The sequence below is a fragment of the Protomyctophum parallelum genome (genome assembly GCF_964188405.1).
Source record: "Protomyctophum parallelum genome assembly, chromosome: 6".
NCBI classification, from domain to species: Eukaryota; Metazoa; Chordata; class Actinopteri; order Myctophiformes; family Myctophidae; genus Protomyctophum; species Protomyctophum parallelum.
The window spans coordinates 49,344,227-49,362,071 of record NC_139701.1 but is presented as its reverse complement, the minus strand read 5'-3'; the positions used below and the strand labels follow the sequence as shown (position 1 = coordinate 49,362,071).

At 43.5% G+C, this 17,845-nt stretch overlaps 1 protein-coding gene across 1 annotated transcript in view; it reads left to right on the top strand.

Moving 5' to 3' along the window:
• The window catches only part of chd1l (chromodomain helicase DNA binding protein 1-like), a gene marked incomplete at both ends in the record, with an annotated part of 50,446 nt that overhangs the window by 4,036 nt on the left and 28,565 nt on the right, over positions 1-17,845 (top strand). Inside the window, 11 exons of the mRNA XM_083768023.1 lie at positions 255-361; positions 852-963; positions 1,539-1,570; positions 2,190-2,271; positions 3,711-3,873; positions 6,426-6,581; positions 7,634-7,726; positions 8,748-8,844; positions 10,937-11,010; positions 13,538-13,648; positions 14,702-14,816. Of these exons, the coding sequence (XP_083624149.1) occupies positions 255-361; positions 852-963; positions 1,539-1,570; positions 2,190-2,271; positions 3,711-3,873; positions 6,426-6,581; positions 7,634-7,726; positions 8,748-8,844; positions 10,937-11,010; positions 13,538-13,648; positions 14,702-14,816 (1,142 nt within the window). The remainder of the gene's footprint in view (positions 1-254; positions 362-851; positions 964-1,538; positions 1,571-2,189; positions 2,272-3,710; positions 3,874-6,425; positions 6,582-7,633; positions 7,727-8,747; positions 8,845-10,936; positions 11,011-13,537; positions 13,649-14,701; positions 14,817-17,845) is intronic.

The window sequence follows — 17,845 nt, the reverse complement described above, 5'->3', positions numbered from 1 at the left end:
TAAGTGTGTCCTGTCTCCGTCCCCTAACAGACCATCTCTTTGCTGGTGTTTTGTCCTAAATGTGTCCTGTCTCCGTCCCCTAACAGACCATCTCTCTGCTGGTGTTTTGTCCTAAGTGTGTCCTGTCTCCGTCCCCTAACAGACCATCTCTCTGCTGGTGTTTTGTCCTAAGTGTGTCCTGTCTCCGTCCCCTAACAGACCATCTCTCTGCTGGTGTTTTGTCCTAAGTGTGTCCTGTCTCCGTCCCCGAACAGACCATCTCTCTGCTGGTGTACTTGACGGGAGCCCAGCGGGACGCCGGTCCATTCCTGGTTCTGAGCCCGCTCTCTGTGATGGAGAACTGGAGACAGGAGATGGAGCGGTACGGCACTACTCACAGACTACAACCTTTTACCTAAATGTTTGATTGGTCTGTTAGGACTAGATACCGACCGACTGGGTCTGACTCCAATACCAATGTTGGACAGTCCTATAGTCAGACCGCCACTCATTGCCTGTGTTTTGACCAGTCAGACTCTAGTCAGAGTCACAAATCATGTCTGCCGTTACCTGAAGACTCAACTCTTCACAGCAGTGTTGATTTTGTCGACTAAAACTACCTTTTTTCACTGACGAAAACGAAATAAAAAACGGAGCTATAAGCATGATAAACCGCATAATGCTGTGCATCTCTTCCTGCAGCTTCTCTCCGTCTCTGAGCGTGCTGTGCTACAGCGGAGACAAAGACAGGAGGGCTGAATATAATGCTGTGCCTCTCTTCCCACAGCTTCTCTCCGTCTCTGAGCGTGCTGTGCTACAGCGGAGACAAAGACAGGAGGGCTGAATATAATGCTGTGCCTCTCTTCCCGCAGCTTCTCTCCGTCTCTGAGCGTGCTGTGCTACAGCGGAGACAAAGACAGGAGGGCTGAACTCCAGAAGGACCTCCAGAACCTGAGCTTCCATGTTCTGCTCACCACGTACGAGGTGAGCATCATGCTCTGAATGCCAGGGAGGGGCTTGGTCTAAATGCAAAGCAGCCGTTCCCAGTGCCCCGCTGGTTGGGAAGGACTGCTTTGCATTTAAACAAAACCCCTGGCATGAGGATGGCATGAGGGTGTAGAGTAGCAGTGGCAGCCATTTTGTGGTGCCACAGATAGAAAACCCTTACATTTATTTTAGAGAAAATATCCATATACATAATTTTAAGCCTGGAACCAAGCCACCCAGGCTCCTGGTGTTTTTGTACATAAAACATTTGACTCTGTGTCTGTGATGGGTTGGAACGGGGGAACACTGAGGATTTTCAAGTGGCCCACCCATCTGACATGGGTTGGACGGTGGCCCACCCATCTGAGATGGGTTGGACGGTGGCCCACCCATCTGACATGGGTTGGACGGTGGCCCACCCATCTGACATGGGTTGGAACGGGGGAACACTGAGGATTTTCAAGTGGGCCCAGGTCCATAAAGGGTTGGGAGCCAAGCTGTGTTACATCATTCTTTACCAGAATGGAAAGATCAACTGTTGCTGAATTTCTCTTCCTTGTTTTTTTTTCCAGTTATGTCTCAAAGATGCTTCGTTCTTGAGAAGGTGAGCACTGCAGTCTGCCTTGTTTTCAAACCAGTGTTCATTTGACCCTGAATGGACTCCAGACTGACCCCATGGTTCAGTCCATATATAGGCCGACCCATGTCTTCAGTCTGGTCCATAATTCCATATAGGCCATTATTTGACTTCTTTCAGTTTTAGCAATTATGCAGCAGTGTCTTGATTTTGTTTAGCACTTTCATCCATCGTTTGGTCGAAAGTTTTCAAAAATAGCAGATCTGAGCTTCGTGTACAGTGAGCTTATTTTCAAAATATCGTCGCAAGCATCAGACATTGGTGGTCTAGGACTAGACTAGGATCTCATACCACACAACCGGGCTCAAGTGTGAATAGTTAGATGTATACTGAGTGAAGGAATGCATTATTTTCTGTCTTAGTTTACAATGAACCACGGACAAAACAACGAAAACAGAACAATTTCATCATTATGCATGTACATACAGTATCCAACCAACCCGCACAATACTTTTTAATACTCTTTGTACGCGTGTCAAGTTTATTTATTCTTTACTTAATGCTTGCGTGAACTGTAGACATGGGTCTACTCTGTACCAGTCAGTCCAGATTAGAACCATCATGTGAATTCCTGATGTCCCAACAGGTGGAAGTGGAAGGTTCTGGTGGTGGACGAGGCCCACAGACTGAAGAACCAGAACTCACTGTTGCACAGAACCCTGACGGAGGTACTGAACCCAGTTACCCAGATCAAATATATAGTTTAACCCATTCTGACCTGAGATCAGATTCATATGAGGTTTCCACTGGACACACACTGGTCTGATTAACCCATTTTGACCTGAGATCAGATTCTAAAAATGTCAGTCGCTCTTCGATTCTTCAAAAATAGCAGACCTACAAGCTCGTAGCGCGCCACTCGGTGGCGCGCTATGAGCTTGTAGATCTGCTATTTTTCAATAGCTAAAGCATAACATGACGCTGACACCGAAATGGGTTCCCGTTCAGAATGGGATAATAATATCGTTTGCATGTTTGTGACAGGCCTAAGCGTTCTCCCCTTACTCGACTACACACACCGGAACAGTTTTGATATTCAAATATTCAAAAATGTCCCCTTATGCACAAGATCGGAATCTGTCCCAAATAATCGGACACACCTCTAGTACTATCCATCATCAACACACAATGTACCAATGAGACGCAGAGCGAGTGGATGGAAATGGATTAGTGACTCTGAGGACCAATTATAACCCATTCTGACCTGAGATCAGATTCATACGAGGTTTCCGCTGGACACACACACTGGTCTGATTGACCCATTCTGACCTGAGATCAGATTTAAAAAAATGTCAGTCGTTCTTCGATTGTTCAAAAATAGCAGACCTACAAGCTCGTATCGCGCCACTCGGTGGCGCGATATGAGCTTGTAGATCTGCTATTTTTCAATAGATAAAGCATAACATGATGCCAACACCAAAATGGGTGCCCGGTCAGAATGGGTTATAATAAAGATAAGGCTGAAAAGTGAAATGAATGAATGAATGACTGAGTTTATTTCGAAACATTATTTGAAATCAAATACATTAAAACAAAACCGAAACAAAAAGAAAATACTCCAACAATGTCCGAAAAGGAGTAGGGTGAAGTATTAAACTTATTAAGCCCCTACCCCCCCTTTTGCTTTTACCCATATGACTTAAAAAAAAAATATATATACATGTATACACACATATATTTACAACAACCCAATTTATCGTTGCTTAACCCATTCTGACCGGGCACCCATTTTGGTGTCGGCATCATGTTATGCTTTAGCTATTTAAAAATAGCAGATCTACAAGCTCATATCGCGCCACCGAGTGGCGCGATACGAGCTTGTAGGTCTGCTATTTTTGAAAAAAAATCGAAGAACGACTGACATTTTTAGAATCTGAACTCAGGTCAGAATGGGTTCGTCAGACCAGTGTGTGTCCGGCGGAAACCTCTTATGAATCTGATCTCAGGTCAGAATGGGTTAACTAAAAAAATAATATATATACAGTATATATATATCCAAAGGCCCACAACGGGCTGGATTGCCACAAAGGTGCTAGGACAGACGACCAGAGTTGTGTTGACTCAATGCGTGACTTAACTCCAGTGTTAATTGTGTCCACACACACAGTTCACGGTGGGCTTCCGGGTTCTTCTGACCGGGACCCCCATCCAGAACAACCTGCAGGAGGTCTACGCCCTGCTCAGCTTCATCCAGCCCAGCCTCTTCCCCGAGCACGACAAGGACCACTTCGTCAGCTGCTACGCCCGTGTGCAGGAGCGCCCCGCTCTGGGTAAGGAAAGATGTTACTGTCGCACACATCCGTTGTTCTGGTGGTGAACACAGCCAGTGAACTACAGTTTAATGTATCTGTATATTGTGACGGCCCTGCCCCCTCTGCCTCTGCTCAGTAGGCTATCTGGCAGCCTGGGTGATTAGGGCAGAGTGGAGCAGGCCGTCAGGCCAACTGTGTACACCTGAGTGGGGTGTGGTCTGGGAGAGTATATAAGGGCCTCTCCTTCCATGCTCTCAAGCCAGCCATCTTACCTTCCTTTCAAGCAGTTGCACACCTTTTACAACACTCACACACAGCACACTCCATACATCCATACACTGCATACATGACTGATTACTGACATTGTCACATCTCATACCAGTTTATTTGATTATTGCTTACTTATTTTAACTTAGAATAATAAATATAATATAAAAGGTTTGCCTTGTGTGTGGACTCCCTTTTTGTCATGTATTGCCCTAGAGTGCATGACAAATGGGGGCTCGTCCTTAAGGTCAGTTTGATTGTAAAACAAAATTAGTTTTTTGATTGAAATTGGTTTGTACCTTGTTTTGTTGGGAGTTGCACACACAAGTTTGGTTTTGGTTTTGAATTCCTTTTAGGAGCTGGAATTAGAACAGCATTTGGCCCCAGAGGTAAGTGTTGGGACTTGCGGGTTACAGGGGTAGGTTGGGGTATGTTTTTTTTGTGAACAAACCCCAAGAGACTGGTGCCGATAGGGTATCAGTTTTTTTGTTTTGTTCTTTATTTTACCCGTAGTGTGGTTTTTGTGTAGCGGTGGATTCTGAGGGTCACAATGGGTGGCTGGAGGGGAGAAATCCTCATGCTCAGTGGCCGACCGTAGGATGAAGTTATGTAGGTAGTATATAGGATCATTAGGTAGATTAGGGTGGGGTTTGTTCCACTTTTTGCTTAAACTGCCTTACTGCCCCACACTTGCCTTGTACCTTATAGCCCCAACACTATCTTTTTGGTAATCTGCATAATACAAATTACTGCCATTGTACAAAGTTTAAGTCACCGTCTATTGAATTGTTGAACAAGATTTTATTCAGTACCCAAGCATTTGTAAGAGAATGAAGAGTATCATACAGGCTAACATGGAGGATTCTGGGAGTGCTGGTGAATGGGGGAATAAGAGTGGTGCAAGTTTTATGACTGGGTTGTGTATTTTGAACATGGCTATGCAATTTAAGTGTCTGACAAACGTCTTCCATAAGTTTAAAACTGGACTGGTGAGCATTTGGGGAATTCAGGGATTTATTGTGAACATATGAATAAAATGTTCAATGACAACATGGCCCAAACAGTGCTTTTCAGGTTGCATGATGTGTTGTGGGTGACCCAGGCGGTGCTTTTCAGGTTGCATGCGCTGGGGGTTGGATTCAGTTTGTCATTTGGCTGTGGTGTGTTGCCTTTGATTGGCAAAAAGCACAATTTGTTGGTGTGTGCCTCCTTTGATGTCCTGTTGAGGGCAAGGAGGACACTTTGGTCCACGGACTAAGCCTGGCATATAGGCTTAAGTCCAAATTCATTTGGATGGCCCATAAATTATTTGGGTCCTAGATCCTGAATTCCAGATACATGGTAGCTTGCCAGCCTTGCTTATTGGACTTAAATTGCTTCAGTCACTGAAAATGTCAAACCCAGTTGGCTGTATGTATTTCAGTCATGGAAACCACTTGCACTGACTCTTGCACTCATTTTTCAGTAGTATACTGACATGTTTTGTGATACCTAATCAGATGCCGATGTAATGGGGTTTTTTTGTAGCTACAATTGGGATGTTCAACATATTAAAGGTTACCCTAGAATAATGTGTAACCTGTTTTGCTTACATATCTTGTTTTCCTCAATAGACTATCCTGTCTCCGGCTCTCTTAAATCGCTCCTGTGCACTAGGTTGCTGAGGCTGGGGGCAGGATGGTGTGGCAAAGTGGGGAGGCAGGTATTTATGGATATAGCATAGGTGTACATTTGTTTGGTAAGCCTTGTTGCATTGTTATAAAGTTAAAGATGAAGAGGTGGCTAATTGATTTTATTAGGACAAGTGTTTGTTATATTATTGTTTGCTAATTTGTGGTTTGCTTTCTGTAGATAATGTGGTGGAACCACATTCTTATGGAGGGGGGTGTGACGGCCCTGCCCCCTCTGCCTCTGCTCAGTAGGCTATCTGGCAGCCTGGGTGATTAGGGCAGAGTGGAGCAGGCCGTCAGGCCAACTGTGTACACCTGAGTGGGGTGTGGTCTGGGAGAGTATATAAGGGCCTCTCCTTCCATGCTCTCAAGCCAGCCATCTTACCTTCCTTTCAAGCAGTTGCACACCTTTTACAACACTCACACACAGCACACTCCATACATCCATACACTGCATACATGACTGATTACTGACATTGTCACATCTCATACCAGTTTATTTGATTATTGCTTACTTATTTTAACTTAGAATAATAAATATAATATAAAAGGTTTGCCTTGTGTGTGGACTCCCTTTTTGTCATGTATTGCCCTAGAGTGCATGACAATATGTTCTGTTCTGGTTCTGAACAGCCAGTGAGCTCCAGAGCGTCCTGGAGCCCTTCCTCCTGCGTCGGGTCAAGTCCGAGGTGGCCACCGACCTCCCCAAGAAGACGGAGCTGGTGGTCTACCACGGCATGTCCGCCTTGCAGAAGAAGTACTACAAAGCCATCCTGATGAAGGACCACGGTGAGGCCTCTCTCTAACCCCTCCTCCTCTCTAACCCCCTCCATCCTGATGAGGGACCACGGTGAGGCCTCCCTCTAACCCCTCCTCCTCTCTAACCCCCTCCATCCTGATGAAGGACCACGGTGAGGCCTCTCTAACCCCTCCTCCTCGAGTTGCTCACCCAGCGTGTGAGGCGTTTTCACCCCTTCTTCCAGGTTGGAAAACTCGTGGCAGATCGCACCAGGCGATGATTGTATTTTTTCTTACTTTATGATATTTATAATTACATAAACACTGCTGCCTCTCCATCTCATCTCTCTCTCTCTCTCTCTGTGTCTCTCTCTCTCTCTCTCTCTCTCTCTCTCCCCCTCCCTCCCTCCCCCCCCTCTCTTTCTTCCAACCCTAGAATATATATTTTTCTTTCTTTTATACAGATTTGGCACATACACATGAAGCATTTAACTGTTGCATGGCCTCTGGCCGTCTGAAATGGCTTAAAACAAAACTTGAAACTGCAATAAATAGCTGATCTGCAAGCTCACAGCTATTTGATTTTGAGCTATTTTTGAAATAGTTGGACAGCCCCGCAACATAGCTACACTACGCCCGATTGAAAGTATTTAAACCGGCACAAATAAGCTTCTGAATTGAAATGTAATTGAAATAAAGCATGATATAACGGGTCGTTAAGAGGAAGCAATCTGATTGGTTGAAACGGTTTCTAGCCGTTGATCAAACCAGCACCGTTCACCACCTAATCAAAACAAAGAATTCAGCCGCTCTGTTCTCTCAGAGCACTAGCTAGGCTAGCTAGTTTCTTGGGACATTTGTGGTTAAAAAAATATATTTTTTAGCGATTTTCATAGTTTTAAGGGTAACTGTTGTAGAATTGCAATATTACACTTGAGGGTGTGGTTAACGTGATAATTGCCACTTCAGTGATGCTTGCGGAAGTCGACTTCGTCTCGTTCCTGACCGTGTCACTGTCGTGGCAATGATCACGTTAAACAACACCCTCTCGTGTAATATTGCTTAATTAATGCTAGAGTAATGGATGTGTTTGTTCTGTCCAGAGGCCTTTGCTGATTGGCAGGGCAACAAGACCAGGCTGTTGAACATCCTCATGCAGTTGAGGAAGTGTGTGGACCACCCCTACCTGTTCGATGGTCAGTGGTGTGTGTGTGTGTGTGTGTGTGTGTGTGTGTGTGTGTGTGTGTGTGTGTGTGTGTGTGTGTGTGTGTGTGTGTGTGTGTGTGTGTGTGTGTGTGTGTGTGTGTGTGTGTGTGTGTGTGTGTGTGTGTGTGTGTGTGTGACTGACTCATGTGTTTCAACTGCCATGTTCATGCACAATAATGAAAATGATGCTTTTTCAGATGTCACAGCTAATACACCTGATATTGTTGTTGTTGTTGATGAGGACAGTAGAGAAGTGACCATTTTGGAAGTGGCATCATGTACATTTAACCACAGTCTGGAAGAGGCATTCCACCAAGGTGCTTAAGTACCAGGGTCTTAAGGATGCTGTTATACAGCTTGGCTACAGATGTAAACTATACTTGTGTTCATATTTGGAAGCCTCGGTAATGTCCATAAATCAGTCGTGAGGGGCCTGCAGGTTGCAGGCATGCCCAATAAGCCGAGAGCTGATCAGGCATCGGCAACATTCTGTTCAGTGTCTGCAGTAATTGGCAGTCGCCATATATGGAGAAGGCGATGCTTTCTGTACCCGTGATCTGTATCCTGAAGCACTTGTTGTAGAGTTTTCTCAAGTTTGCGTATCCACTATTGTTTGTGTTCTTGTAAAGTGTGTGTGTGTGTGTGTGTGTGTGTGTGTGTGTGTGTGTGTGTGTGTGTGTGTGTGTGTGTGTGTGTGTGTGTGTGTGTGTGTGTGTGTGTGTGTGTGTGTGTGTGTGTGTGTGTGTGTGTGTGTGTGTGTGTGTGTGTGTGTGTGTGTGTGCGCGCACGCACGTGTGCATGCTCCCCTACCTGTTTGATGGTCAGTGATCATGATCAGGGATGCTAGAATGAAACTGATAAAAGTCAAATTTAAGTATTCTACAGCCCTGACGAATATGTCTCTCTCTCTCTGTCTCTCTCTCTCTCTCTTTCTCTCTCTCTGTGTCTCTCTCTCTCTCTCTCTCTCTCTGTGTCTCTCTCTGTCTCTCTCGCTCTCTCTCTCTGGTGTAGGAGTGGAGCCAGAGCCGTTTCAGATGGGCGAGCATCTGATCCAAGCCAGCGGGAAACTGTGTCTGCTGGACAGTATGCTGGTCTATCTCCACAAAGAGTCAGTTATACTGTCTGTCTGTCTGTCTGTCTGTCTGTCTGTCTGTCTGTCTGCTAGACAGCATTTTGGTCCCTTTCTCTTCTGTTTCCTACATTTAGTGTATAATTATCATTTCAAAACAGTTCTTTCTTTTTTCTTAGTAACTTCGTCGACAAAGAAAATAAATTCCATAAAACAGAAAACAAATGTTTAGGTAGCAGTGAAAAATAGGCAATCTACACGCTCACGACGTTGCGCGAAGCGACACGTTGTGAGCTTGTAGATCTGCTATTTTCACCAGTTTGAGTCTTAAACCTTGACGTCTTCTGTGTGCCCTCCTGGTAAACCTGACCTGCTAATAGTTCAGAAGCAAAGCAGAGCAGAGCGTTCGCACCATTCTGTGTATGTGTACACGACTTTAATTTACCTTTAATTTACCGAACAGGGGTGTTAATATAATTTACTGCCGCTTGTCACGTTTGCGTGCAGAGCAGAACGTTCGCACCGTTCTGTCTACACAACCTTCCAAAGATGAAACGATCTCAACATCGGAATGTGTTGAAGCCCTGGAGGACTTTTCTCACGGGAAGACACTGACTCGCGTGTCTTGTTGTTGTGGTTTTTCACTTTCAATTAGGGCTGTCAAATCACTCAAATGACTTAACATTTAATCAGATTAGTCACAGTTTAAAAATGAATTAGTCGTGATTAATCACCATTCGAACTATGTCCAAAAATATATATATATATATTTTTTTTTGGACATGTATACAAGAAAAGGGCAGATCCTTTTCTTGGGTCCGTCCAATGATCCCTGGGTCGGCGGTTCGAATCCCGGCTCCTCCTCCTGTCCTACATGTGGAAGTGTCCTTGGGCAAGACGCTGAACCCCACGTCGCCTCCAGTGAGTCGGTTGGTGTGAGGATGTGAGCATCGCCACTGTCGGTGTGTGAATGTGGGAAGTGAGGACGCTGGCGTCGACTGTTCGCCGCTTCACCTCCCAATGTATGAATGAATGAAGTCAATGAACCTTCACCTCCCAATGTATGAATGAACCTTCACCTCCCAATGTATGAATGAACCTTCACCTCCCAATGTATGAATGAACCTTCACCTCCCAATGTATGAATGAACCTTCACCTCCCAATGTATGAATGAACCTTCACCTCCCAATGTATGAATGAATGAACCTTCACCTCCCAATGTATGAATGAACCTTCACCTCCCAATGTATGAATGAATGAAGTCAATGAACCTTCACCTCCCAATGTATGAATGAACCTTCACCTCCCAATGTATGAATGAACCTTCACCTCCCAATGTATGAATGAACCTTCACCTCCCAATGTATGAATGAATGAACCTTCACCTCCCAATGTATGAATGAACCTTCACCTCCCAATGTATGAATGAATGAACCTTCACCTCCCAATGTATGAATGAATGAACCTTCACCTCCCAACGTATGAATGAATGAACCTTCACCTCCCAATGTATGAATGAATGAACCTTCACCTCCCAATGTATGAATGAATGAACCTTCACCTCCCAACGTATGAATGAATGAACCTTCACCTCCCAATGTATGAATGAATGAACCTTCACCTCCCAACGTATGAATGAATGAACCTTCACCTCCCAATGTATGAATGAATGAACCTTCACCTCCCAATGTATGAATGAATGAACCTTCACCTCCCAACGTATGAATGAATGAACCTTCACCTCCCAATGTATGAACGAATGAACCTTCACCTCCCAATGTATGAATGAATGAACCTTCACCTCCCAACGCATGAATGAATGAACCTTCACCTCCCAACGTATGAATGAATGAACCTTCACCTCCCAACGTATGAATGAATGAACCTTCACCTCCCAATGTATGAATGAATGAACCTTCACCTCCCAATGTATGAACGAATGAACCTTCACCTCCCAACGTATGAATGAATGAACCTTCACCTCCCAATGTATGAATGAATGAACCTTCACCTCCCAATGTATGAACGAATGAACCGTTGTAAAGTGATTTGAGCACCTGGAAAAGCGCTATAAAAAAAGCCAATAAATGAATTATTATTGATGTCCATGTCTCTGTTCTGTTCACCCAGAGGTCATCGGGTGCTGCTGTTCTCTCAGATGACCAGAGTGTTGGACATTCTGCAGGATTACATGGAATACAGAGGTAATGGATTACATTCTACAGGATTACATGGAATACAGAGGTAATGGATTACATTCTACAGGATTATCCATTAATTGATTAGTTTGATGAGTTTTATAACCTTAACCTTTATAACCTTATCGATCGATTAATCGGTTAGTTGATAAGCTGCGTTTAAAAAAATAATAATCTGAGAATCTTAATTTCCCTCAATGTCTAACATGAAAATCTACATTTTGCTGATATTCAGAAATAATACAAAAGGCATATTATATTCCGTAATCAAATATTCACTAGACCATTTACGATACAGGGCCAGGCAATGGCGTGAAATGAACAGATGTTAATCTCTATTCACACAATTTAATGAATACCCAGATGTTAATCTCTATTCACACAATTTAATGAATACCCAGATGTTAATCTCTATTCACACAATTTAATAAATACCCAGATGTTAATCTCTATTCACACAATGTAATAAATACCCAGATGTTAATCTCTATTCACACAATTTAATAAATACCCAGATGTTAATCTCTATTCACACAATTTAATAAATACCCAGATGTTAATCTCTATTCACACAATTTAATAAATACCCAGATGTTAATCTCTATTCACACAATTTAATGAATACCCAGATGTTAATCTCTATTCACACAATTTAATAAATACCCAGATGTTAATCTCTATTCACACAATGTAATAAATACCCAGATGTTAATCTCTATTCACACAATGTAATAAATACCCAGATGTTAATCTCTATTCACACAATTTAATAAATACCCAGATGTTAATCCCTATTCACACAATTTAATGAATACCCAGATGTTAATCCCTATTCACACAATTTAATAAATACCCAGATGTTAATCTCTATTCACACAATTTAATAAATACCCAGATGTTAATCTCTATTCACACAATGTAATAAATACCCAGATGTTAGTCTCTATTCACACAATTTAATAAATACCCAGATGTTAATCCCTATTCACACAATTTAATAAATACCCAGATGTTAATCTCTATTCACACAATTTAATAAATACCCAGATGTTAATCTCTATTCACACAATTTAATAAATACCCAGATGTTAATCCCTATTCACACAATTTAATAAATACCCAGATGTTAATCTCTATTCACACAATTTAATGAATACCCAGATGTTAATCTGTATTCACACAATTTAATGAATACCCAGATGTTAATCTCTATTCGCACAATTTAATGAATACCCAGATGTTAGTCTCTATTCGCACAATTTAATGAATACCCAGATGTTAATCTGTATTCACACAATTTAATGAATACCCAGATGTTAATCTCTATTCACACAATTTAATAAATACCCAGATGTTAATCTCTATTCACACAATTTAATGAATACCCAGATGTTAATCTGTATTCACACAATTTAATGAATACCCAGATGTTAATCTCTATTCACACAATGTAATAAATACCCAGATGTTAATCTCTATTCACACAATGTAATAAATACCCAGATGTTAATCTCTATTCACACAATTTAATAAATACCCAGATGTTAATCTCTATTCGCACAATTTAATGAATACCCAGATGTTAATCTCTATTCACACAATTTAATAAATACCCAGATGTTAATCTCTATTCACACAATTTTCGGAAGCATTTGGGCCCCTGTGGGCACATCTGGTTCCTGGCTGTCAATCTATTTTTTATTTTTTATAGAACAAGAGGCAAAATAAGTGACACAGCTCTGCCAGTAACAAAAAATAACAACAAAAAACAGGACAGACATACAATGCTCATAAATACAGTACCCACTACCGAAGAAGCTCAAAGGGAGAACAGGAACGCGACCAATAAGGACTAATAAATAAAAACTAAGCAACGGAAATTGCTAGTTGACTAAAAAAGCAAGCAGACAGTTGCTATACGTCAAAGCAGGAGCAGTGTATGTGAAGTGTGCTCATGGCAATCCTTTTAAAGCTCACTAGGGGAATCACAGCAGCCAGTTTGAGTCTGGACTGTAGGTCATTCCAAGACCAGGGTCCGAAATAAGCAATGCTTTTTTTCCCAGCCTCAGATGTAGTTGCGGGCACGACGTAGCGTAACCAACCATTTGATCTGAGGTTGAGAGAGTTTTGGACAAGTTCAAATTTAGAACCCATGTAACGTGGGAGGTTACCAAGAATGGCTTTATAAATGAGAGTATACCAATGTAGCAACCTGCGAGACGTTAAGGAATACCAACCCACGAGGGCGTACAGAGTACAGTGATGAGTCCTACAGGGGGAGTTGGTTATGAACCTCAATGCAGCATGAAACAGGGGGTCAAGTTTGCTCAGAGTTGAGGAACTAGCAAAGCCTCTCCATTTACCTGGAGAGGCAAAAAAAAAAGATACACATATTTATAGTATACCTTTTATTTACATTACTGAATAATGTGCTTTGACGTGTGTGTGTGTGTGTGTGTGTGTGTGTGTGTGTGTGTGTGTGTGTGTGTGTGTGTGTGTGTGTGCGTGTGCGTGTGTGTGTGTGCGTGCGCAGGGTACAGCTATGAGCGTCTGGACGGGTCAGTGAGAGGAGAGGAACGTAACCTGGCCATCAAGAACTTCAGCCACAAAGACGTCTTCGTGTTCCTTCTCAGCACCAAAGCAGGTGTTATTAACCCCATCATTACACTGTTTTATCTACAAGCTCAAAATGCATTTTGAGCTTGTACTAGATCTGCTACTTTTGTGACAATTTTGTGTAGACATCACATAACGCCAGTGTCCGAACGTGAATCATTGCGGTTTGTTTTTTTAGCAGAGTTCAACCTAGCGGTATTTAGGCAACATATTTAAAGACCTCCATGACCATGTAAGTTGTGTGAAGTCCACGAGATGGTCACATAATTCAAGAGGTCACCAGTTTCACCGTAACACCGCCATGCTGTGAGTGTGAGTGAGCGAGTGTCCGAGATGTTGCGCATTGGAATGTGGCTCGTGGGTCTGTGTGTGTTTGTGTTGAGTGAGAACGCAACGGGGAAGTCTGATAATATCCTCTCTCTCTCAGACACACAGTAGTCTTTGTGCAAATCATTTACTATGCAAACACACGCAAACCGACCGTACATGCTAGATGTCCCTGTCATGTACAATAGTGAAACAACTTCATGTGCTAGAGCAGCCCCCACATAGCTTCAAATTGACATATTGGTTGTTCAGTTTGACCCACCAGTTTTGGAGATATGGCTTATAGAGTAATGTCTGCAGAGAAACAGAGAGTTGAGAAAACAGTCTTGAAAGGTTCACTTCTGTGGACTCTAACATTACCTCTAGCTACATGTTTAAGCATTTATTTCATATTTACATGTCGATTTCAGCTCTGGCACTTATTTCAGACATGCTCTAGTATGTGAAGAGTCTGCCTGTGCTATTAACCCATTCTGGGCGTGAACCCATTTTGGTGTTAGCATCATGTTACGCTTTAGCTATTGAAAAATAGCAGATCTACAAGCTCATATAGCGCGCCACCGAGTGGCGCGCTACGAGCTTGTAGGTCTGCTATTTTTTGAAAAATCGAAGAACGACTGACATTTTTAGAATCTGATCTCAGGTCAGAATGGGTTAATCAGACCAGTGTGTGTCCAGTGGAAACCTTGTATGAATCTGATCTCAGGTCAGAATGGGTTTTAAAGTAAGTGCTTCCGGCTGGCTGTCTCTGCAGGCGGAGTGGGGATGAACCTCACCGCCGCAGACACCGTCATCTTCATGGACAGTGACTTCAACCCCCAGAATGACTTGCAGGCCGCTGCACGCTGCCATCGGATTGGCCAGAACAGGTAATGACTTATGACAGGCTGCTTTCAGCACGCTGCCATCGGATTGGCCAGAACAGGTAATGAGTTGCATTTGCAGACCGCGGCCATCTTTGCCATCAGAGTTTGGAAGCACTCGTTTTCAGTAAAGCGTACTGCATTATGTGCACATTCATAACAGGGCAGTTGAGTGACATCTAACGAGCACTTCCAAACTGCAACACTTAGAAAAAATAATCACCGTAGTAATCCTGGTCACTAAACTGCCTCCCCCTGGCCAGCCGGGGCGCCTGATGGAGGGGAAAGGAACTGGTTGGAATAACGTGTTCCTTCCACGCGCTACGTCCAACCAGGGAAACTCCCCCCCTGTCAGGTGTAAAGGAGCGACTTGGACACTCAGGCATGAAGGAAGCATGAGTTCAAGTCCGTTGCTCTCCCCTTGTCCCCCATATATGGGGACTAGGTTGGTGGAGGGTGTGTAGAGCCCAGGATCACATTGATTAGATGATTGACACCGAGGTGAAAAATGGGTTACAAAATTGTGGGATAAAAAAAAATAAAATAAAAAAAATCACCTGCAAGGACAGAAAGTAGCTCATAACATGTCTACAGTGGGTTTTTAATGGAACAAACACATGATAGAAAGAGAATAATTCAAGTTTTTCGTACAGCTGCAATGTTGGTGAGTTTGACGTTGTGTAAATACAATCAGAGAGGACTTTTCTGTTTGGATAAACAGAGAACGCTCTTATCATAATATGATATGAATATGATACATCATCTCATTCTGGCCAATTACAATTTGCGTCCTCACTTTTTGTCTTCAATGTTTGTGTTCACACAGACCCTCAAAGCTGGACGTAGGAGGGCATAGCCCCCCTCAGAAACCACACTCATGTGAAGTGAGGGGCGCTCTTATCATCATCATACATCACATTCCGTGCTCAGCCCATCAAATCATCTCAATTTGCTACACACAAACACAAAGCTGGCCAATCAAATCACCTCAAATGTAGCACACACGAACACACAAAGCTGAGCATAGGAGGAGGCTGGCGCCCCTCAAAAATAGATGTATCGTATACTATCGGCCGATGCAGTTCGTTGGAGAGACGTCTGTTGACGTGAGGGCGGACGTCCCCCGGACGCGTGGAAGGCACGCTACGTCACGCTGCCTCTCGGTTAACTACTGGTTACGTCCTCTCTGTGACACTAGCTCAGCGAAACTGTCTTTGTTTTGATTGGCTTGCTGTTTTATTTTCCTCTTCTTTTTTTTATTGGTCCCACATGTCAGTGTTGTTAGGGGAGCCACGCCTGAAGGGGGTCAAAGGCCACTATTGTTTTTTTTTACTGATTTATTTTCTTCTTCTACCACTTTTTTTTGTTGCAGTTCTGGCATTTCTGTGCTGTCGCTTTCCATGAAATTTGCCGATACAGAATACGATATAGAAGAGGCTCATGGGAAACGGTCAAGCACTGAAGCAGTCATTCGTCACATGACCTCTGACCTTTAGAACTCCCAATGATATGATTGTATGAATCATATGATCCACTCTATGCACTCTTGGGATCTTAGTAGCCTGGATAATCACTCGCTTGAGATCAGCTGCTGTTGCTAGTCATGGCTGCCAGTTCCCACCTGATGTTGTGTGGGAGTCCAGACTGCTCCAGACCGTACTGAATAACTGCTAGCTCACATGATGTCTTGAGGCTAGGACTGAAGTCTAAGACATACAGGTCAGTGTATTTACCCTCACCTCCAAAGAGGATGATACGATCTCCCATCATGCAACATCCCATCTTACGCCACATATGTGGGTGTTTCCCCTTGGGCTCAACCTTCTTCCAGGAGAAGGTCTTTGGACTGTATTTCCACACATCATTGAAGTACTGGCTACTGTGGCATTCACCACATATGTACAGCTCTCCATTGTAGGTAAAGGCTGAATAGTCCCTGCCTCCCTTTGGTAGAAGCTGTGTAGAAGGTGTGTCCAGCCAGAGGTTGGTCTCTGTGTCAAACACTCTGATGGTGTTGTAGTACTGACCCACCCAGCCTCCAAATACAAACATCTTTGTCCCGATGATGGTAGCAGAGTGACCGTATGAAGCAAGAGGTGGAGTTCCTCTGGTGGTAATTAAAGTCCAGACCATTGTGGTGGTGTCCAACTTGTAGATGTTGTTGTAGTAATTAGTGTATCCTATCTGGTTTATTCCTCCATGAATAAACATGACCTTCCCCAAAACACAGGCTGAGTGGTTCCTCCTCCCTTCTGGAACGGTCCCAGAAACCTGTGGTTTGAACCATCTGTGGGCGTCGACATCAAATGCATAAAGCACATTGCAGTAACTATCCCCTCCCCAGAGGTAGACAGTGTCTTCAATCAGCACAGCTGTGTAGCCGTAGCGCCTGGAGGGAACCTCATGGTGGCGTTCTCCTGTTCCACGGGTCTCTGGGGTCAACTTCCTCCAGATCAAAGACTTTGTGTTGAAGACGTTCACATCAATCTTCTTCTCGTCGCCATGACAGTGACCTCCAAAGGAGTACACACAGTGTCTCACTGTCACAGCGCTTTGAATGGCTGACTCTGGTCCTCTCAGACGCTCCGCCCAGCACAACATTACTCACTAGGATAGATAAGGCCTATTGGTCAATGGTATCCTATTGGTCAGTGGTATCCTATTGGTCAATGGTATCCTATTGGTCAGTGGTATCCTATTGGTCAAATCCTGCTGTGTAAAAGCATGGAATATATAAAATGGCTCAAAGCTCTTGTGCTGGTTGCCTATAGGTCAGAACCCTGCAGTGGTGTCCCATTAGAAGTTAAACCAGGATGCTTAACCTTCTGCTCAGAACCTTCAGCAGAGCCCTGCTATATATTACCCCACTATGCTTTGTCACAATGACTGAGCCAATCAGATCTGTCCGTATATGGATTCTACCACATCGATCTGATGTCGTCACTAATAAGTCAGCCCGGAACAAATGTAGGGATTGTCGTTCTAGACATGTCAGATGTCATAGAGCCCAACGTATCAGATGTCATAGAGCCCAA